Consider the following 20,067-nt stretch of genomic DNA (forward strand, 5'->3'; position numbering starts at 1 on the left):
ATGACCCCTCCGAGCATCCAATGAAGACAAGTAGACTTTGTTGACATATAAGTTTTCCACTTTATTGATTTGATGTTTCAAACTTGTCATGTGACCCTCTTCAAGCAAACACAGATGGTCACGTGCTCCGTCACCATGACGACGGCCTCGCCAGCTGAGACGCTCGCTACCGTTTGCAAATAAGAACAGGAAGGGAACGTTCCTTTACAAGACGGGAGCCGCGTGACACTTTACATTCCAAACCAGCAGGTGGGGCTAACTTCCTTAGCAGCAGCTAAGTTGTCAATCAACCTCGTCCTGGCTTGACTGACTGTCGTGGCGAGCTCGTCTCGATCCGTCCCTCGACTGACGTTAGCTCGATGCTGAGGAAGGCAGACGCTGCCTCTCGTTGGAACATGGTGGTACTACAAGACGTCAGCTAGCGTACAAACTGTCCCTTGAAGACGAGGCAAGAAGAACATTAGCAGGTGAGTTGTGGTCAACACATGGAAGAAGAACATGCGCGGAGTCTTCTCATTTTGTGGGGGGGTCATGATTCAAGAGAAGTGCGGCATTCTGCTGCAGGTTCTGGAAGACACGGAAAATTTTGGCACCACAAGTGAAGAAAAAAAAAAAAGAAGACGGAACAGGAAGTTGTCTTCACAAGGCTCACACCGCTGAGGGGAGATGCAGTCCCCTCCCCCCGTCCTCCCCTCGCTGCCCTGCGGCGGTGTGAGCCCGGTGGGCTGTTTTATTTACCGCTTACGTGGCCTTGGCTACTTTGGTGCGCTTCATCCTCTTCCTCCTCATGAGGGTCACCTGAGGCCGCTTGAGGCCGGCGATGAGCAGCAGCAGTCTGGGTCGAGACTTGGTGAGCCAGCTCCTCAGCAACGTCCCCTTTGGAAACCTGCCACAGCGTCAGCACAGTTCACCCAACGTCCAAACAGGCCCCGCCCACTCACCCCCACCCGATCTGAAACATGTCTTTACAGTCTTCTCAATGACCTTTGACCTCCCGACGTGCCCTTGTGGACCCCCTCCTCCCCGACCTGTCCTGAGATCACAACATCAAAGCCGATCTTCCTCACATCAGACCCCCCAAATATCCACCTTCTGCCACCCCCACCCTCCCTGACCTTTCATGCCATTACCAAAGGTTCAAAAGAGTCCGGAGAACCGGAGCGCACGGCGGTCCTTACCAGTTGACCCCACACATTGGTTAGCTTGTGGGCCAGCGCCGCTGTGTGCCGCTTGAATGACAAGCTCACCGCTAGAAGCTTCACTCTGCACAAACACCAGCTGCCAATCATAATAGGAGGCCGTGACCCGGCCCGCGGGTGGCGGGGGGGAGACCCAGCCCACTCAGCACTTCTCCACAGCTGACCAATCATCAACCTCAAACGCCTGTTGCCATGACAGCCCGCAACCAGAGGTGGAGGGGGTTTCGGGGGGGTTTGGCAAAATAAGCATCTGTTTATTTTTAGCATGTTGTTACATTAGCATTTAAATATCAGAAAATAACTCATTAAAATAAACACAACAGACACCCACTATTAGCCAGTGAACATGCTAGCAAACGTACAATGTTAGCGCTGAGGAACACGTTAACAACCATAAAATGTTAGCCAGTGAGCACGCTAACAAAAGTCCAATGCTAGCTAAGCCAATGTCAGCTGATTAGCATGTGAGGAAAAGTAGTGTGTTAGCCAGTCCACATGCTAACAAATGTGCAATGTTAAGTCAGGAACACGCTAACAAACACATAATGTTAGCCAGTGACCACGCTAACAAACACATAATGTTAGCCAGTGAACACACTAACAAACATGCAATCTTTGCTCAGGAACATGCTCACAAATATACAATGTTAGCAAGTGAACCCGCTAACAAAAGTACTATGCTAGCCAATGAACACACTAACAAACATACAATGTTAGCAAGTGAACACGTTGACAAAACTAGCCAGTGCTAGCCCTGTCACAATGCTAGCAAAAGTGCAAAGCTAGCAAGTGAACACAGTTAGCCAGTGAACACGCTAACAAACGTACAGTGTTAGCAAGTGAACATGCTAACAAAAGTACTATGCTAGCCTATGAACACACTAACAAACATACAATGTTAGCAAGTGAACACTTTGACAAAACTAGCCAGTGCTAGCCAGTGACAATGCTAGCAAAAGTGCAAAGCTAGCAAGTGAACACAGTTAGCCAGTGAACACGCTAACAAACGTACAATGTTAGAACATAAATGTAAAATTTTAAGTTTAAAAAATTGTTAGTATGACTAATTGTTGACAGTTACTGACAGGCCTCATGAAAAAAAAATCACATTGAACCCCCCCCCCCAAAAAAATAATTTAATTTTGATTTTGCCAATTTTTTGGGCCTCCTTACTAATTGGAATTTGAAGAAATGAATCCCCCCCCCCCCGCCCCACCCGTACTGGTTGCTGTGTTCTTATCAGCGTGACAACAAGATCAAAGTCTACGTTGTGACTGATATGAGAAGTCCAAGGTCAGAGGTCACCGTCGGCCCCACATTGTGCTGAAGCTGCGGGAGAAAAACGGGACGCAAACACACTCCCACCGCACACTAACACACTTTCTGCAGGTAAAGGAACTTTTACTCCTTCAGTTTGGCGTGTCTTTGAACGCCTCACGCTCAACCTTTTTGTATTATGACTTATGAAGTGCAGGCTCCGCCCCTCAATGGGCGGTGGATTATGGAATGAATTGACATTAATAACAGTTTTGTTTTGTTGCTCGGATCTGTCAGGAAAATGGCCGCCAGGGCGCCAAAAGACAAGTGAGTTTGTTGATTGATTGATTGGTCGATTGATTGACATTCGCTCAGCGTGTTGTTGGGTCAGGTTTCACGCCGCCTGGCTGGCTTTCTTCATTCTCGGCTTGGGAACGTTGTTGCCATGGAACTTCTTCATGACGGCCACCATGGTGTGACATCACTTCCTGTCAGCGTGGCGAAACGCTACCGATGGGAATATTGACCATGTGATCGCCTCTTCAGTACTTCAGCAGCCGTCTGAAGGACTCCACCAATGGGACGGCAGCGGGGGAGGAGCATCGCGGCGTGCTGGAGGCCAGATTCAACAACGTGATGACGCTGTGCGCCATGTTACCGCTCCTCATCTTCACCTGCCTCAACTCTTTCCTGCACTCACGGTGAGCCCCGCCGCCATCTTGTTTGTTGAAGTGTCTGGAATGTTTTCCTCCTCGGCAGCGTTCCTCGCCCTGTACGTGTGGCGGGAAGCCTCCTGATCATCATGGCCGTCTTCCTGCTGACGGCGGTTCTGGTTAAAGTTCCCATGGAGCCTCCGGTGTTCTTCGCCGTCACCATGGTGAAGATCGTCATCATCAACTGTGAGTCTGATTCTCTTTTGCGTCCCGGAGCGGCGAATCCCGTTGACGTTCCCGACCCCGTTTTCCTACCAGCGTTCGGTGCCGTGTTACAGGGTAGTCTCTTCGGGATGGCGGGGGCGCTTCCCGCCTCGTACACCACGCCCATCATGAGCGGGCAGGGCCTCGCCGGGACCTTTGCGGCCTTCGCTATGATCTGCGCCATCGCAAGTCTGATGATGACCAACTCACCTGTTTGATCCGGGACCGCCATCACCTTTGACCTCTTCCTTCCCGATTCGCAGGCGGTTCGGGCGTCCAAGAGGCTGCCTTCGGTTACTTCATCACAGCGTGCGTCGTTATTTGTCTTTCCATCTTGGCGTACGTCATGCTGCCTAAACTGGTACACACACACACACACACACACACACACGGTTAGACATTCCGTCAAAGTGTGTGTGTGTGTGTGTGTGTGTGTGTGTGTGTGTGTGTTTAGGAGTTTTTCCAGTTTTACGAGCAGCGGAAAAACCGACGCGAGGAAGATGAGAACGTCAACCTGGCGATCAAAGGTAACGACCGTGAGCGTTCTTTGACGACTTTTCTTCTTCCTCATCCTGCTCCTGGTGGTCTTCCTCAGTTGGTGCAGGAAGCGGCGAGGGAGCAGCCAACGGGAATGTCTCCATGGCGACCATCTTCAGGAAGGTGCTGCTGTGGGCGTGAACGCCGTCCTTTTATTCATTCATTCATTCATTTTCTACCGCTTTTCCTCACGAGGGGGTGCTGGAGCCTATCCCAGCTGTCTTCTTGGGGCGAGAGGCGGGGTACACCCTGGACTGGTGGCCAGCCAGCCAATCACAGGGCACATATAGACAAACAACCATTCACACTCACATTCATACCTATGGACAATTTGGAGTGGCTAATTAACCTAGCATGTTTTTGGAATGTGGGAGGAAACCGGAGTACCCGGAGAAAACCCACGCATGCACGGGGAGAACATGCAAACTACACAGAGATGGCCGAGGGTGGAATTGAACCCTGGGCTCCTAGCTGTGAGGTCTGCACGCTAACCACTCGGCCGCCGTGCTTCCTCTGTCCTTTTATTTATGATGTATTTATTTATTAAGGACAGCACATGCTAAAAGTCCTGCTGTGAATCTACTCCAGATCTGGGACTTGGCGCTGGCGGTCTGCTTCACCTTCGCCGTCACCATCGGAACGTTTCCCGCCGTCGTGGCTGACACTAAGTCCTCGTTCGCTGAAAAGAGTTCCTGGGGTGAGTCATGAAGGAAGTTCCGCCTTTTTTCTACGTCTAACATTCTTGTCATGTGACAGACGTGTATTTCGTGCCGGTGGCCTGCTTCCTGCTCTTCAACCTGTGTGACTGGGGAGGGCGGAGCCTGACGGCGTTCTGCATGTGGGTGAGTGGTCAACTCGGGAACGTTGGTTGAGGCCCGCCAGCCTGCTGACCGCATTTCCGTTTTTGTTTGTCCAGCCAGGAAAGAACAGTCGGCTGCTTCCTGTTTTGATAGCCGCTCGCGTGACGTTCGTGCCGCTCTTCATGTTGTGTAACGTGCAGCCCCGCCTCCACCTGCCCGCTTTCTTCCAGCACGACGCCTTCTTCGCCGCCTTCATGGTGGCCTTCGCCGTCAGCAATGGTTACCTCGCCAGTCTGTGCATGTGCTTCGGGCCCAAGTGAGTGCCGCCTCTGCCGCCCCTGCCCCCCTTGCTGCCCCTGCAATGGTTACCTCGCCAGTCTGTGCATGTGCTTCGGGCCCAAGTGAGCGCCACCCCTCTCGCCCCTGCCGCCTCAGGTGTCACTGAGGTGTCACCCTGCCGCCCCTGCAATGGTTACCTCACCAGTCTGTGCATGTGCTTCGGGCCCAAGTGAGCGTCACCTCTGCCGCCTCAGCCGCCCCTTCCGCCCCTGCAATGGTTACCTCGCCAATCTGTGCATGTGCTTCGGGCCCAAGTGAGTGTCACCCCTGCCGCACCTGCCGCCCCTGCAATGGTTACATCGCCAGTCTGTGCATGTGCTTCGGGCCCAAGTGAGCGCCACCCCTGTCGCTCCTGCCGCCTCAGGTGTCACTGAGGTGTCACCCTGCCGCCCCTGCAATGGTTACCTCACCAGTCTGTGCATGTGCTTCGGGCCCAAGTGAGCGTCACCTCTGCCGCACCTGCCGCCCCTGCAATGGTTACCTCGCCAGTCTGTGCATGTGCTTTAGGTCCAATTGAGCGTCACCCCTGCTGCCCCTGCCGCCCCTGCCGCCCCTGCAATGGTTACCTCACCAGTCTGTGCATGTGCTTCGGGCCCAAGTGAGCGTCACCTCTGCCGCACCTGCCGCCCCTGCAATGGTTACCCCGCCAGTCTGTGCATGTGCTTCAGGCCCAAGTGAGCGTCGCCCCTGCCGCCCCTGCAATGATTACCTCGTCAGTCTGTGCATGTGCTTCGGGCCCAAGTGAGCGCCACCCCTGCCACCCCTGACGCCTCTGCCGCCTCTTCCCTCAGTTTTCCTTCCTATGAACTTTCTTCTTCTTCTCTTTCCAGGAAAGTTCTTCCTCATGAGGCGGAGACGGCCGGAACCATCATGGCCTTTTTTCTCTCTTTGGGTTTGGCTCTTGGCGCTGCCTTGTCCTTTGTGTTCAGAGCACTGGTTTGACTTGAGAACGTGTGCAGAACAACACGAGCACTGCCTTGTAAATATACTTGAAAGTGTTGTATTTGTTGTTCAACAGCAGAGGGCGTTGTCCAACATTCTACAACTACCTCACACCAGAGAAGAAGAAGCACCTGTGATTAAAAATGCTTTAATTCTAAAGTATAAGTATAAGCAGTGCTTGGTGGGACGCGGGTCGGTCTACAAGAACAAAACCACTAAGGTGGGCCAGAAGGAGGTGGAGCTAAAGAGATTGTCAATCATTTAGCCACGCTCCCTGCTCGCCGTGTGAAAGATTGCAGCAGTTCTAAGGCACTCCCTTCAGACCATCTATGGAGGACGCCGAGGGTTCTTCTGGGTCACAGTCTGGCACATTCAAACTCAGAACCGGTCTCAGACGGCTGCGGCCTCTCGAGGAAGAAGACCCTGTTGACGGGTGCCGTCGACACACAGGGAGGACTTCCGACGGGCGCAGGGTCGGCCATGTTGTACTTCTTCTCACCACGAGGAACTTTGACCCGCGCCTGGCCGTCCGCCTTCGGCTTGAAGCGTCTCAGTTTAACGGATTCTTTGGCGTCTCGGGTGCAAGGCAGCAAGACCCCCACGTCTTTGCGGAACTTGGAGCTGAGGCCGAAGTAGATGAGCGGGTTGTAGAAGCTGGCTGACTTGGCGAAAAGCCGAGTGAAGATGCTGGTCAGGTTTGGCACGTGGAATCCTAACGCGGACCACATGGACACCACGGCGTAAGGAGACCACGCCAGGATGAAGGCCGTGCAGATCACGATGGACACCTGACAGGAAGAGCAGAGTCATGAGCGGATGGCAAACACACAACCAAGAGCCGCAAGGCATGCCGGGAGGAAGAGGAAGCGATGCAAGGTTCTTGAGGGTCTGCTAGGTTGTGGTCCTGGATCTACTCGCTACCCACAAAGAGGCAAGCTAACACAAGTCAAACGCACGATGGTGACGTCTCTCTCCATCTTCCTCTGGCGATCCGTCAGGTCGCCCTCAGACGCCAGCGCGTTCCCTCGCTTCACCGTGTTGATGATGGACACGTAGCAGAAGAGCATGGTGAGCACGGGCACGAAGAAGCAGAAGATGAAGATGCAGATGATGTAGGCCCGGTACACGGCGGAGTAGAGTGCTTTGGTCCAGTCGATCTCACATGTCCCGTAGCCACGATCTGTACGAGGTCGTAGGTCATAGGTTGGAGGTCAGGTGGAAAAGGTGGAGCACGGGGGAAAAGGAATGGATGCAGGAAGTCCACCTGTGTAGCTTCCCCAACCCAGGAGTGGCGCCCCAGACCAGAAGCCGGCCGCCATCCAGATCACCAGCAACGATACGGACACGCTGGTCATGTGGATGTGATGAGCTGAGGAAGAAGAACGAGAAACACAAGAGTGGAAGGAACAGGAACAGGAAGAGGAACCACGTGAGAACCAATCACATCAGCTGGGATATCTTTTCTATGGCAACAAGCCATGACCTCTGCCGGGGTGACATCCTTTTACGTAGCGTGTGACGCTGATCACCGTCAGCGTGTTGATGCTGCCCAGTCCAAACAACAGCGTGAAGAAGCCGTCCACCTTGAAGACGAACAACAACAACCCACAAAGGTCAGCGTCGAGCTCCAGCACCGCTAACAACATTAAGTCGTGCTACCTCACAGGTCCAGATGGATGAGATCAGATAGTCGCTGTCCTGGAAGATGTTGAAGATCTCTATGATGCCTCGAGAGTAGCCGAACACAGAAATGCTGGCGTCGGACACGGCGAGGTTAAAGGTCAAATAATCAGTAGGCTGCAGCGAGGCCCTCTGGCGGTACAACACGAAGAGAACGATGCTGTTCCCGAACCAGGACAACCAACCTGACAATAGATACAAAACCTTCTGATGACCGGTTACCATGACAACAGGCCTGAAAACAATGAAAAATTTGAAGAACGTTTCCATGACAACACTGAGATCCACCACAAACAAAGTGACATTGCCACCTACTGGTGCATCCATGTTGTTTAAAAGTTTGAAAACTCACCCAGAAGCAGCAGGTAGACTCCAATGATGGTCTCACCCTGGTCCGACAGAGGGGGGTCCCGGCCTCCCGTGGGGGTCAAACTGTTGTTCCTCCAGAGAGAAGAAGAAGAAGATGAAGATGAAGAAGAAGACATGGTGGTGTTGTGTTAACAGAGTGAAGAGCTTGTGAAGAAGACAAGAGTCAAGAGTCTTAATCTGAGGTAAATATAGAGACCTGATCCCTCCAGCAGACCTCTGACGTCAGAACACACGCCGTCAAAGGTCACGCAGTGTAATTAATTAATTAGTCTTGATTGTTGATTGTCAACATTTGAAGTGTTTTGCTTAGTATCATAATTAACTTTTATTTAGAGCATTGACTCCGCCTCTACTTCCTCCCCTCAGTGTGTTTGTACTCGTTGCCCATATAAGGCGCGCCAGACCTCTTTATATGGAGAAAAGTAGTTCCACGTCACACGTCAAATACTGATATTACTGCGCGTAACACCATCTAAAGCTCTGTTTTATTAATGTATTTTAGACATTATGAAGATTCAAAGTGTTTTCACTTAGTTATTGACTACTTGGATTATCCCAGTGGATAAAATCGCGTCCGGAACTGGGAACTATCTTGTGTTGCGGAGGAGGCTAGATGGGCGCTGCTCGGCATTTCCTTAAGTGGAGCGGAGCGTTTCTGGGGGAGGGGCTTGTCCAAAATGTGTAAAATGTAACTTCTCAAGTGTCTTCTAAATAAGATTCGCGTCTCGCTGTCTTTTCCACGGAGTTTCTACATTGCTACATTGTGGACGTAAGGTGATTATCTGGACACGACACGACACGGCACGCGCGACTTGTTGCGAAAGTGCTTAGCACAGGCTAGCTGCTTAGCACAGGCTACCCCGTTAGCTCACGTAGCTTTGTGGCTTCCGTTAGCTGACTCCGTCTCACCGGAAGTTCTAAACGCCGCGGGAAGATCCGTGTCGGACGCCGCCACCGCGGGGTTTCTTCCTGCCGCAGGTGGAGGGTTGTAAATGGGCACTCGAACAGGACAACCGGGCAACGGAACCGCCACAGAGGCGGACGGAGGCCGGTTTGAAGTGAGGGAGTACGGCACGGAGGTGATTGACAGCGGCTCCGAGCAGGACTCCGACTCCGGGGAGGATGAAGACCCGGCTCGGGGGTCAAGCGACGCTCGAAGAGGTGTCAAGCGGGAGAGGGACGAATGGGCACTCGCCCAGCAGTCCTCCGCTCCTTCCGGAGGCCTGAGCGGGGTTCACGGTGGCGTCACCCCGGGGATGCCCGGAGCGAAGCCCGGCAAGAAAACTCGGGGGAGGGTGAAGATCAAGATGGCCTTTATCGACAACAAACTGAGGCGATACACAACTTTTAGCAAGAGAAAGACCGGCATCATGAAGAAGGTGAGTGATGGCACTGGTCACGTGATCAGTGATGAACGTGTAGGCTAGTTCTGACGTCAAGTTATGCCTCTCCCCCCCACACTGAAGGCGTACGAGCTCTCCACGCTGACTGGCACTCAGGTGTTGCTGCTGGTCGCCAGCGAGACGGGTCATGTGTACACTTTCGCCACCAGGAAGCTGCAGCCAATGATAACATCCGAAACCGGCAAAGCGCTCATCCAGACCTGCCTCAACTCCCCGGACTCGCCGCCGCGCTCCGACCCGTCCTCTGACCAGAGGATGAGCGCCACAGGCTTCGAGGAGACCGACCTCACGTACCAAGTGAACGAGGCTGACGGATGCCCTGACATCGCCAAGGTGATGATCAAACCAGATTTCATTTCACATATCCACCAATCAAAAAGCGGCAAATGCGTCACATGACCTACCGTCTCTGCAGGACCTCAACAAAGCTGCCTTCAGCACGTCCAATATGGCGTGCAGCACGACGTCATCCTCTGCGACAATGCAGGTGCAGACCAGCGCCGCCTCCTGGCAGCCATCTTCCACCAACGGCGGGGTGTTGAAGACGTCGGCGGGCGTGGTCTTTCCCGCCGGTTTCACTTTGATGTCAGGTAGTGGGTGCCGGACGCTTTGCATGTTGCTCTTTTCACTGCTGCTTACCCGTCCGTCTTTGGCCCCGCCTACCCCGCACCTGCGCTCAGGTGCGTCACTGACTCCTGGCACGCACACCATCCCGCTCGGTCAGCTGCAGGGTCCCGTGGCCCCCGGCCCCGCCGTCACGCTACACGCCCCTCCCGCTCAGCAAACCACGCTGCTCCGCCTCCCCACGACTGTGTCACTGTCAGGTGAGCCCACCTGCGGTGTTGTGTTGTCATGTCCGAGATTCTCACGTCTGACATGTCGTCAGGGGGCGGAGTCTCCCAGCAGCTTCAGAACGTACAGGTCCAGTCCAGCAGTCAGCCGACCTCCACCAATCAGAGCAGCTCTGACATCCATAGCCCCGCCTCCTCCACAGGTAAGCGCTCTGCCTCCCGGACAAATAGGAGACCATCCGTGATTGGCTGACGTGTCTCGTTTGTCCACAGCTACTGCCGTCTCCTCTTCGTCTTCAGTTGCCACTCACATGATGTACCCTGGGGGGCACACGGTCATGTACGCCGCACCCACTTCCTCTCTAAGCGACGGCGGCCTCACCGTCCTCAACACCTTCTCCCAAGCAGGCCACGCCCAGTCACATGACTCGGGTACCAGCCCGCCTCTTCAATTGCACCATTGTTGATGTTATTCAACGTCTAAAACGTTTTGTTTGTTTTTTTGTTTCAGCGTCCGTCCCGCAGGTTTTCCTGGCGTCCCTCCCTCCGGTCACCGCCCAGATCCCAGTCTCCGCCGTGCAGCTTCACCCGGTAACGCGTGGGAATGTTCACACGGGTCATTGAACGCAGCAAAGCTCTAACTTGTTTATGTCCAGATGGTGATCAGCCAGCAGAGCACCGGCGGCCCCGCCAGCAACCTGACGGAGCTTCAGGTGGTCAGCGTGGACGTGCAGCAAGCGAAAGAAGACTGACCACTTCCTGTTTACGTATCATGTCGGAAAAGAAAAGATTTTTATCAGGAAAATTGTCTTTTCTTCAAAAAAAACAAACATTGTTTTTACTACTTCTCAGTTCCTTTATTGTGAGAAGAATGAGATGATGTCATTGACGTGAATGTATCAACTACGATATCATCTTCACCAACAAAGTACCAAAAACCTTCTTCATGTCTGAAGGTCCCGCCCAGACATGTTGCATTCAAGGACACTCAGACACACATCTATGTAATTAGGTCCTGTCCACACAGGAATGCCTTTGTGTGTTTTTTGTTTGTTTTTTTGGCAGGCTGTAAAAAAAATGTCAAATGAGTAAATAGGTCCACCTTCAAAATATTCACATATGTTGACTTTTCAGCAGCAGTACACAACCGGTCGCATATCGTTTTTCAGAAAGTACACATTTCAGGGCACCCGGAAGAGCGCTGTTGCCGTGTGGATGGAAAATGTTCCCCGGTGGACAGGCCCTTAGTTTCCATGTATTCCCGCCACACATGATTAGAGGTCTACACGATTGTGCTTTTCCTTGGCCGCCCCGCCCCACAGCCGTGGTGAGATTTGAGCGGCCAGTCATCAGCCAGCTGAACAAGCGCAAAAATTGAATGACCTCTGTTCAGCTGAAGATAGTATAAATTGTGTGAAAAAGATGATATAAGGAAGGATTATGGACAATATAGGTGACCTTTCAAGAAACAAATTAGGCTATCAATATTCAAGATCATTTTTACAATTCCAGAAGGTGCACCTCAAGTGTCTTCTGCAGCAGTGGCTTGTGCAAAAGTTCTGTTGAAGTTCTGTTCTGATGCACTAAGACATTTGGGAAGAACTATCGCAGAAAGCAAAAAGTGGAGTTTTCCATAGCCGTGGCCATGTTCTTGAGATTTCTTCAGCCCGCCCCACCCCGTTAGTCCGGCCAGCCGTGGGGCCAGCCGCTCCGTGTAGACCTCTACCGTACATCTCATACATGGCGTATCTAGTGAACTGCATCTGGTGCCCCGATGTACAATATATAGAGATGAATGGAAGCAGCATGAGGTGTGGTCAACTCACCAGAAGACATGACACCAACGGCCTGGATGGCGTTCCATTTAGCAAACATCCAAGCATCCTGTGTCGGGGGGCTGCAAGCAAGCGCAGATACTGGTATCGATCCTTCGGGATAACACTATCTGATTACAAGCACTTTTATATGACAACTGATGGCTTTGGTACATTTGTGGTGCCAAGGTGGCCGCCCGACGATGGCGATGACGATGAGGAGGATGATGATTGTCAGCAGCATGGACAGGAAGGACGCCTGCCAACATACGCACGGTTTACAAAACGCACGTTCCAAGCTGATGTTGCACAATCAAAGCGCTCACTTTGCCGAGCTTGTTGATACGTCGGTAGAGCGAGAGCGGCAGCGTGCAGAGCAGCGTGCTTGCCAGGATGACAAAATGGCGGTTGGCCAGGAGGTGCTGTGGACCGACTGCAACAAAACAGGAAGCACCGGTGGTACTGTATGCGGCGTGCGTGGCAGTGGTGGTGTACCAGCATACCTCCAGGGATTCTCTGAAAGACTTTGGTGATGTTGTAACTGATCATCGCTGAGGAAGAAACACAAAGTAAAAACAAAGTAAATCGTGTCATTAAAGGAAACTTGCATTGACATCCCGGTGGTGAAACAAATATTCAAAAGGTATTCGGCAAGTCAATCAAGCACCCAAAATGACATGAATGAGTCCAGGAAGGACGTGTCATCTTTCGACCACTCACCAATGAAGGGATACAGGAACTGCAGCGCCGATAAAAGCACAAATCCTGGAAAACCAAAGGCGCTTTGCACCAAACCCTGGTAGCTGTTGGCTCCTGACACATGACCTCCTCGAATCAGCAGGATGATGGTGTAGTCTGACATCACAATACACACCATGGTATTAACCATTTACGCATCATAGCGGTCCCCCCACAACCGAAGAAGGAAGAAGTTACGGTACCTGTGATGAAAGCAATCAGGATCAAAAGCCAAAGTCCTGCTTGGTTGAATGCGTACGGCAAACCTGCTCATGATAAACACCATCAATGGCAGCCATAAGAAGTGTGATGGTAAGCGCTGCTATAGGAATTGTGTTCTTCTAGGAATTCCACCACACAAACACTCACGCCTGGAGGGATGGGGGTTGGTTGGTTGGTTGCGTGACCCAGCGTTGAGGTGGGGGGGGGGGGGGTGCTGTGAGGGTTAAAGGGGGTGAAACAGGCGCTGGTCATATGATCATCTAACTTCCCCCGCTTGCACGCCGGCACTGGCATGTTTTGGTATGAAAGACGCTACTTTTGCACAGAACGATCATCATCATGCATGCATAAAAACATAACAACACGTGCATAAGTATGTTATGGTACTAAAATGATAAAACAATCATCATGCTAATAACAACACAGGCATGATGCTTATCATGCAGTCAGCACTTTCATTTCATTGCACACATCCAAACACCCTTACCTATCACACCGGATCCGATGATGGAGTTGACAAAATTAAAGCACGCATCCCTTTTTAACATTATTAGAGCCCTCTTGACATGAAATAACACCCCTATAGTCACATTTACACTCCTATTACCCACTATAGTAGACATAATAAGAGACAATAAGACGTAGAGAACCTGTGTATTACCTTTTAAATCTGATTCTTAACCTTAGAGCCCTCTAGACATGAAATAACACCCCTATAGTTACCTTTGCACTCCTATTACCCAATATAGTAGACACAATAAGGGACAATAAGACATAGAGAACCTGTGTATTACCTTTTAAATATCCCTTTTAACATTATTAGAGCCCTCTAAACATTAAATAACACCCCTATAGTCACATTTACACTCCTATTACCCACTATAGTAGACATAATAAGAGACAATAAGACGTAGAGAACCTGTGTATTACCTTTTAAATCTGATTCTTAACCTTAGAGCCCTCTAGACATGAAATAACACTGTACTAAAATGATAAATCTTATCTTGTTCTTCCATTTCTGCTATTTCCTTTTTCTGCAACTTGATTAAAAAAAATAAATCCATCTCTATTTGTTGTTTTGTTTGTCATGATATTACAACAAAAATACACTTTTTCCTAAATATTTCAACTTTATGCAACTAAAATGTCATATTGTGCAATGTATTACAGTGTTATTCTGGTAAACTTGCAACTTCTCCCATTAAAATACAACTTTTTTTGAATAGTTAATTAGCTAATAATAACTTTATTCTTGTAAAATTACTGCATTTTTGCTGTGTGTGTTTTTTTTAAGGCTTTCTTATTAAATTATGATTACAATGTGTATTAAAGTACAGTCATTTGTCTAATTTGACTAATATGTTACAAAAATACATATTAAGGTTGGCAATGGACAGTATTTAACGTGTGTTTTTGGGAGGGAAACAAGTCACTCAAAGTATTGGCATCGGTATCTTCAAAATGACAAAAGAGTGGTATCGGTAACTGGTATCACCCATCATGTCTTAGAATGCCTGTAATAGGACTTCATTTAAAACCGAGGCTCCGCCCACCGCAGGCAACCATTGTAAGGCAAAAATGTATCACAAAATACATTCCTCATTCTGCTCCACAATATTTAAAACCATTACATTTATACCAGAAGTAAATATTAAAAGTGGAGAGACCAAACCGTGTCCTTCGAGAGTTAAAAAAAACAACTTGGCGATTTGGGATGACGTCACCAAAATGCGCCCGCTTTTGGCGCCATTTAAGCTGCGGGAAGAGTGACCGGCGTCCTTTCGATCCACAAATAAGGTAGGTTAAACAAGTAATGTGTTTAATCAACATATGTATTGCCAGTATGAATAGTTTTTTGTACAAGAGATTTGAAAAATCATTTTAGTTTAGTAAAATAAAAGGTTAGCAATTTTAATTGAAATTTTACAAATCAATCAAAAGTTTGATTTTTTTGAATGTTCATCAAAATATTTTAAAATTACAATGCTTCACACAATTTAATAAATATAAATAAACATTTTTTGGTTATTTAAACTCGTTTAATTAGAAAAGTTACGTTTTTTTGAAGAAGGATTGCAATGATATTTTCTATTGTTCCGTATTTATATCATTTGTAGTCTTCTAAAACATTCATTTTATATTGATGATTTATTAATAAAGATCAATTTCAAGTTGAAACAATAACTTGTTTACTATAAGATCAGATCAAATCGTTGATTTAAATAACGTCTCACGTAGGAAAAATATCGACTTTTGCTCCTTTAGAATACACAGGTATAGTTTGATTTCGTTTTCTTGGCTCTTTTCATTTCATTTTCATTGAAAAAGACAAAAATGTAAAGACTTTTATATTCAAATGAGCTACGGTTTTTTGCACGTAAAACTTGCTTTGATGATTCTATCAATAATTCTAAGAAGAACTTTTCATCATTTTTGTTAAATGGAATAACTGCATTTCCATTCTTCTCTATAATAATACATTGATTATTGTTATTGTCATCAGTATAACTTCATTCTTTACTTCTTACTATACCCGAAGAATCTACAAATCGAGCAAGCATTGGATATTCATATGAAACAATTGGTGCACCGTTTTTTATCTTTCCTGTTGACTAATAACTTTGTAGCTTGATCTGTCGGAACCATTCGTGCACCAGAACTATCAATTGCTAATCCTAATTCTCCATTTTCTGAATGTGACAAAAAAACGGGCTCGTCAAGAGTGAATACAATCCTAAATTCTTGTGTACGATCATTTTTGCATGGCATCATTTTCATTTCATCATTTTCATTTAAAACAGTTAAACATCCATATTTATTTTGAATATTGATTGTTCCTTGAAGTGTAGATGATTTACTAGGAACTAAATCGAATATTTCTGTTGTCGACAATCCTCTCAATTTCGTATAAAGCGTGAGGGAGCGTGAGGGAGCGTGCGAGAGCGTGAGGGAGCGTGAGAGAGCGTGAGGGAGCGTGAGTGAGCGTGCGAGAGCGTGAGGGAGCGTGAGAGAGCGTGAGGGAGCGTGCGAGAGCGTGAGGGAGCGTGAGAGCGCGTGAGGGAGCGTGAGAGAGCGTGCGAGAGCGTGCGAGAGCGTGAGGGAGCGTGCGAGAGCGTGAGGGAGCGTGAGAGAGCGTGAGGGAGCGTGCGAGAGCGTGAGGGAGCGTGAGAGAGCGTGCGAGAGCGTGAGAGAGCGTGAGAGAGCGTGAGAGAGCGTGAGGGAGCGTGAGGGAGCGTGAGAGAGCGTGAGGGAGCGTGAGGAGCGTGAGGGAGCGTGTGGGAGCGTGAGGGAGCGTGCGAGAGCGTGGGGGAGCGTGGAGAGCGTGAGGTGCGACCATGCTCATTGCTGCATGCTCACTGTTTAGTATAGTATAAGTATAACTCAACAATACAGTATTAACAGTGGCTAGTGGTATCATGCTAGCATTAGCATGTGAGCTTATAAAATGTGCCATCATGTTACGTGTTAGCACAGTATCATTTTTTTAGGGTTACATAGGGTTATATATGCAGACACTATCATGCTAAGTGTTATCAGCTGATTATTAATTATTATTATTAATTATATCAATCATTATTGATTGATAGTCATTATTAAATATACAAATTTGAATATCGGAATATATTGTTGTAACCAACTTATGCTAGACTAAAATTAAGGACAGGTGACCTTTTTTTGCATAAAAAGGTCAGCTCATGAACAGAAAATCATAGCGCTAAGAGTGCAATGAGAGGGTGCGTGTTTGCGTTCGTCAGAGAGGTCAAAGACGTTGTTATGAAAGATCTCCTTCATGATTTAATGGACATCGTGCCACAAAAATGTCATGTCGGCAGCCACAAATGAGGTTATGTAGAAATATATACACTTTAAAGATGAGCACAATGCAGCACGCGCTCGTTAGCATCATGCTAGCACTTATTTACACTCGGGAATGTTAGCTAGCCAGCATACAAAGTGAGGCTCCACCTCGGCACCGCCCTCACGAGAGTGCCAAAGGCGTCGGAGCGAGGCTCTGACGCCGCAAAGGCACGGGCACATAATGTGGGCGTCGCCGGCGTGGACGTTGAGACAGGAAGTGGGCGTGGCGCTTGATGCCGCGTTGCAAGCGTGTGCTGCATTGAGGACAGGAGTGAAGAAGAAGAATGCAGTAATTTAAAAAGTGGACACGTGGTTGTCAAGGAAACAAAGAACGCCTGGCGGGTTCCGAGACTTTGGAAGGAACCGTCCTATTGCTGACTTTGGAAAAGTGGGAATCTGCTGTTGTAGCTGCACACACGATCACAAACCCTTCCTCTTCTCCTCCTCCTCCTCCTCCTCCTCCTCTTGGCTGCGTCTGTCCTGTGTTGCTCGCTAACGTTGAGACGGGTCGTGGGCTCGCTGGTTCTGGGTGGGCGAGGGAGGGCGGGGTGGAGGGTTTGGGGTCCTCAGCAGCAGCCCCCTGACGAGGTGTTGACGGGCTTGCTCTGGATCTTCACATTCGACTTCTCGGCCGCGCCGGCCGTGGCGCCCGGGCCCATCCTCTTCTTGATCTCGGCCGCCATGGTCATGAATGCCTGCTCCACGTTGGTGGCGCTCTTGGCGCTGGTCTCCAGGAAAGGGATACCCAAGCTGTCTGCAAACTCCTGACAAGGAAGCAAACCAGTTTTCGGTGTCAAATCCACAAATCCTGCCGTGTATCCAATAAGCGACATGTAGCGTAGCACGTTAGCATCTTGTGTCCTCTCACCTTCGCTGTGGAGTAGTGCACCACTTTCTTGGTGATCAGGTCGAATTTGTTGCCGACAAGCAGCTTGTTGACGTTCTCGCTGGCGTAGCGGTCGATCTCCTGCAGCCACTGTTTGACGTTGTTGAATGACTCCTGAGGGATTTGATTGGCAGTTTATTAGCCAGTTATTATTCACTCAACCAATCCCAGCCAATAGCCGCCATTTTTCATGGTTTTGACTGATTTTTTTTTTCTTTTTTTTTTCCAACTTGTGGTGCCCAAGACGAGACTTAAGACCAGGGGGGACCGAGCCTTTTCTGTGGTTGGCCCTCCAACATCGAAACCTTTAAGTCTTGTCTTAAAACCCACTTTTATTCCCTGGCTTTTAACTCAGAGTGAGTCGTATGGTCCTGTGTCTTTTAATTCTTTACTTTTATTTTAATTGGTTTCATTTTTTTTATATACTTTTATTGCTTTGCTTCTTGTTTTTAATATTATAATAACTTATTTTACTATTTTATTTCTTATTTGATCTTTTAGTTTTTGGATTAATTTTAATTTGTACCTTTATTGTATTTTATTTTTACTTTTTATTTTACTAGTCTGTGCAGCACTTTGGAAACTCTGTTTATAAAATATGCTATATAAATACATTGGATTGGATTATACAGTATATACAAAAAGAAAGATTAGACTCATCTTCCATCGTTTCTTCCGTCACTTCCTAGTGAATATGTATTTCTGATATAATTCTTAATAACAGGACAACCAGCACGTCGGACTCACCTCATCAGTGACATCGTAAACTACGATGATGCCGTGAGCTCCTCTGTAGTAGCTTGACGTGATGGTGCGGAAACGCTCCTGACCGGCTGTGTCCCACTGTCCAAACCCGCAACAACACAACACATCACTACACAACACAACAACACAACAAGAATAATTCAACCTGGAATGTTTCGTCTTACAATCTGCAGTTTGATAGTCTTCCCGTCCAGTTCGATGGTCCTGATCTTGAAGTCCACACCGATGGTGCTGATATAGCTCTCTGTGTATGTGTCATCCTACAACACAGGAGGCTGTTTTATCAAGCAACACTGATAATGTCCAAAGTAAAAGTTACATTAGAGCAACTTACTGCAAAGCGAAGTAGGAGACAAGACTTGCCAACACCGGAATCTCCAATCAGCAGCAGCTTGAATAAATAATCACTAAGGAATAGGAAAGTCTCCATCAAATCACAGCTGTTTACTAACATTATGTCGTCATCAGCCATCAAAATAACGTTGTCAGTGAGGACTAAAGACGGTGGAAGGTGAAAATATGTGAATGAACAGCAGGATTGTTCCACTTCACCTCGAAACAAGATGTAGCAACTTTGCGTTAACGAGCCCAGACTTCCACCCAAGTTGTCACCACCTTTGAAATGACTTCCACGTCGACGAATTTTGTGTTGACAAGACAGATTATAAAAGCAACTTAGTGTACTTCCACAGGAGTCGCCTTAGCCGTCAGTTAGCCGGCTAGCTAGCTGTGCTAGCCAGCTCGCTTCCAAACAAGTCAGCTAACTTAGCACCGATGACGACACATAAACATAAAACCGTGTAGCTAGCTTGCTGTAAATCACAAAATGTCAGCGATCCCCACAGAATGTGGTTAAAAAATATTAATGTCAGTGCATCACTTTGTGGGCTAACTTGAAGACAAAGCAGCTGACGTTCATTTTGTACACAGCTAACATTAGCTTAGCTTCACAGCTAGCCTGACAGCTCGGTCGTAATCATCAACATGAAAGACAAACACTTACTATTCTGGATTCATCTTTGACTACAGCTGAAGGTCACTTGTCACTGTGGATGTAGTGTGATTTCGTAACAGATTAACCGCAAAGTTTCCCTCGAACAAAAGACAACGGGCGTCTTTTTTAGTGAAGAACTGCCTGAACTGGTTGTCTCCGCCAGGACGGCTAATCGAATCAAATATGGCTGTCAGGGCTACCTACCCGGAAATACCAGAGCAAGACATTATGGGTAATGTAGTTTCACTCCGTTGTTTGGCTTTTACCGTGACAAACAAGCCATAAAACCTCTTATCGTATTAATATTTAAGTATTTCACGTCTTTTTGTTTTCCCGTCTATATATTATTCCCTGAAAATGGAAAGAATAGACATTTATTATGACAAAAAAACTTTAATCTGTCTTGTAATTATTGTTTTCAAACGTGAAAATATATTGGATTTACATTTTAAAACAAATAACAGTATTTTATTCTGAAAGAATTGTTGTGTAAGGTGTGGAGACAGTTGTTTTATTTCATCTTTGACGAAATGACAGTTGCAAAGTTTGTCACTAT

The 20,067-nt window shown here is 48.2% G+C and overlaps 4 protein-coding genes, 1 long non-coding RNA gene and 1 pseudogene across 9 annotated transcripts; 2 read left to right on the top strand and 4 right to left on the bottom strand.

Moving 5' to 3' along the window:
* Positions 1 to 42: 42 nt before the first annotated feature.
* LOC144899836 (uncharacterized) lies at positions 43 to 1,338 on the bottom strand. Its single transcript, XR_013628162.1, has 3 exons — positions 1,179 to 1,338; positions 739 to 886; positions 43 to 567 (listed from the first exon to the last, which is right to left on the bottom strand). It is a non-coding gene; the product is annotated as an uncharacterized LOC144899836 (long non-coding RNA).
* Positions 1,339 to 2,409: 1,071 nt separating this feature from the next.
* Positions 2,410 to 6,150, top strand: LOC131100146 (equilibrative nucleoside transporter 1-like). 3 transcript variants are annotated; one of them, XM_058046116.2, is made up of 13 exons: positions 2,412 to 2,588; positions 2,754 to 2,783; positions 2,848 to 2,929; positions 3,003 to 3,157; positions 3,216 to 3,355; positions 3,428 to 3,562; positions 3,637 to 3,734; positions 3,828 to 3,900; positions 3,969 to 4,033; positions 4,499 to 4,607; positions 4,667 to 4,752; positions 4,827 to 5,026; positions 5,880 to 6,150. In XM_058046116.2, the coding sequence occupies exons 2-13, from the start codon at positions 2,758 to 2,760 to the stop codon at positions 5,989 to 5,991; spliced, it is 1,281 nt and encodes a 426-aa protein (XP_057902099.2). In that variant the 5' UTR covers positions 2,412 to 2,588; positions 2,754 to 2,757; the 3' UTR covers positions 5,992 to 6,150. The 3 variants fall into 3 exon arrangements, with proteins under 3 accessions (XP_078649773.1, XP_057902099.2, XP_078649774.1); XM_078793648.1 differs by having other exon boundaries at positions 2,413 to 2,588; positions 2,832 to 2,929; XM_078793647.1 differs by having other exon boundaries at positions 2,410 to 2,783; positions 2,832 to 2,929.
* Positions 6,116 to 8,188, bottom strand: LOC131100203 (opsin-5-like). The gene is made up of 6 exons (XM_058046118.2): positions 8,024 to 8,188; positions 7,651 to 7,856; positions 7,475 to 7,574; positions 7,256 to 7,360; positions 6,948 to 7,171; positions 6,116 to 6,779 (listed from the first exon to the last, which is right to left on the bottom strand). Exons 1-6 carry the CDS (start codon positions 8,154 to 8,156, stop codon positions 6,348 to 6,350), a joined length of 1,200 nt encoding a protein of 399 aa, XP_057902101.2. The 5' UTR covers positions 8,157 to 8,188; the 3' UTR covers positions 6,116 to 6,347.
* A 412-nt stretch (positions 8,189 to 8,600) lies between these two features.
* Positions 8,601 to 11,381, top strand: LOC131100282 (serum response factor-like). 2 transcript variants are annotated; one of them, XM_078793645.1, is made up of 8 exons: positions 8,605 to 9,419; positions 9,507 to 9,776; positions 9,859 to 10,033; positions 10,124 to 10,267; positions 10,330 to 10,437; positions 10,508 to 10,666; positions 10,746 to 10,825; positions 10,891 to 11,381. In XM_078793645.1, exons 1-8 carry the CDS (start codon positions 9,033 to 9,035, stop codon positions 10,984 to 10,986), a joined length of 1,419 nt encoding a protein of 472 aa, XP_078649771.1. In that variant the 5' UTR covers positions 8,605 to 9,032; the 3' UTR covers positions 10,987 to 11,381. The 2 variants fall into 2 exon arrangements, with proteins under 2 accessions (XP_078649772.1, XP_078649771.1); XM_078793646.1 differs by lacking the exon at positions 10,124 to 10,267 and having other exon boundaries at positions 8,601 to 9,419.
* Positions 11,004 to 13,302, bottom strand: LOC144899799 (putative sodium-coupled neutral amino acid transporter 11; annotated as a pseudogene). Its single transcript, XR_013628098.1, has 9 exons — positions 13,297 to 13,302; positions 13,156 to 13,222; positions 12,990 to 13,052; positions 12,769 to 12,903; positions 12,552 to 12,599; positions 12,375 to 12,481; positions 12,223 to 12,307; positions 12,061 to 12,131; positions 11,004 to 11,300 (listed from the first exon to the last, which is right to left on the bottom strand). The product of XR_013628098.1 is annotated as a putative sodium-coupled neutral amino acid transporter 11 (transcript).
* Positions 13,303 to 16,777: 3,475 nt separating this feature from the next.
* LOC131127645 (ras-related protein Rab-1A-like) lies at positions 16,778 to 19,701 on the bottom strand. Its single transcript, XM_058069732.2, has 6 exons — positions 19,521 to 19,701; positions 18,852 to 18,924; positions 18,682 to 18,777; positions 18,500 to 18,595; positions 17,735 to 17,866; positions 16,778 to 17,630 (listed from the first exon to the last, which is right to left on the bottom strand). Exons 1-6 carry the CDS (start codon positions 19,532 to 19,534, stop codon positions 17,433 to 17,435), a joined length of 609 nt encoding a protein of 202 aa, XP_057925715.1. The 5' UTR covers positions 19,535 to 19,701; the 3' UTR covers positions 16,778 to 17,432.
* Between the last annotated feature and the right edge of the window lie 366 nt (positions 19,702 to 20,067).

Source organism: Doryrhamphus excisus, linkage group LG9 (assembly GCF_037039965.1).
Source record: "Doryrhamphus excisus strain RoL-2023G ecotype Guam linkage group LG9, RoL_Dexc_Guam_v1.1, whole genome shotgun sequence".
NCBI classification, from domain to species: domain Eukaryota; kingdom Metazoa; phylum Chordata; class Actinopteri; order Syngnathiformes; family Syngnathidae; genus Doryrhamphus; species Doryrhamphus excisus.

Excerpts from the sequence above, each read along its gene's own strand:
- LOC131100146 (XM_078793647.1), top strand. The coding sequence starts at position 2,663 with ATGAAGTGCAGGCTCCGCCCCTCAATGGGCGGTGGATTATGGAATGAA. Across the intron at positions 3,735-3,827 it reads ACGTCATGCTGCCTAAACTG|GAGTTTTTCCAGTTTTACGA; the intron begins GTACACACACAC and ends GTGTGTGTTTAG. Across the intron at positions 4,753-4,826 it reads TGACGGCGTTCTGCATGTGG|CCAGGAAAGAACAGTCGGCT; the intron begins GTGAGTGGTCAA and ends TTGTTTGTCCAG.
- LOC131100203 (XM_058046118.2), bottom strand. The coding sequence starts at position 8,156 with ATGTCTTCTTCTTCATCTTCATCTTCTTCTTCTTCTCTCTGGAGGAAC. Across the intron at positions 7,575-7,650 it reads CATCCATCTGGACCTGTGAG|GTGGACGGCTTCTTCACGCT; the intron begins GTAGCACGACTT and ends TTCGTCTTCAAG. Across the intron at positions 6,780-6,947 it reads TGGAGAGAGACGTCACCATC|GTGTCCATCGTGATCTGCAC; the intron begins GTGCGTTTGACT and ends TCTTCCTGTCAG.
- LOC131100282 (XM_078793645.1), top strand. The coding sequence starts at position 9,033 with ATGGGCACTCGAACAGGACAACCGGGCAACGGAACCGCCACAGAGGCG. Across the intron at positions 10,268-10,329 it reads CACGACTGTGTCACTGTCAG|GGGGCGGAGTCTCCCAGCAG; the intron begins GTGAGCCCACCT and ends ACATGTCGTCAG. Across the intron at positions 10,438-10,507 it reads TAGCCCCGCCTCCTCCACAG|CTACTGCCGTCTCCTCTTCG; the intron begins GTAAGCGCTCTG and ends GTTTGTCCACAG.
- LOC131127645 (XM_058069732.2), bottom strand. Across the intron at positions 17,867-18,499 it reads TTTACGATGTCACTGATGAG|GAGTCATTCAACAACGTCAA; the intron begins GTGAGTCCGACG and ends CAAATCCCTCAG. Across the intron at positions 17,631-17,734 it reads TGCACTACTCCACAGCGAAG|GAGTTTGCAGACAGCTTGGG; the intron begins GTGAGAGGACAC and ends CTTCCTTGTCAG.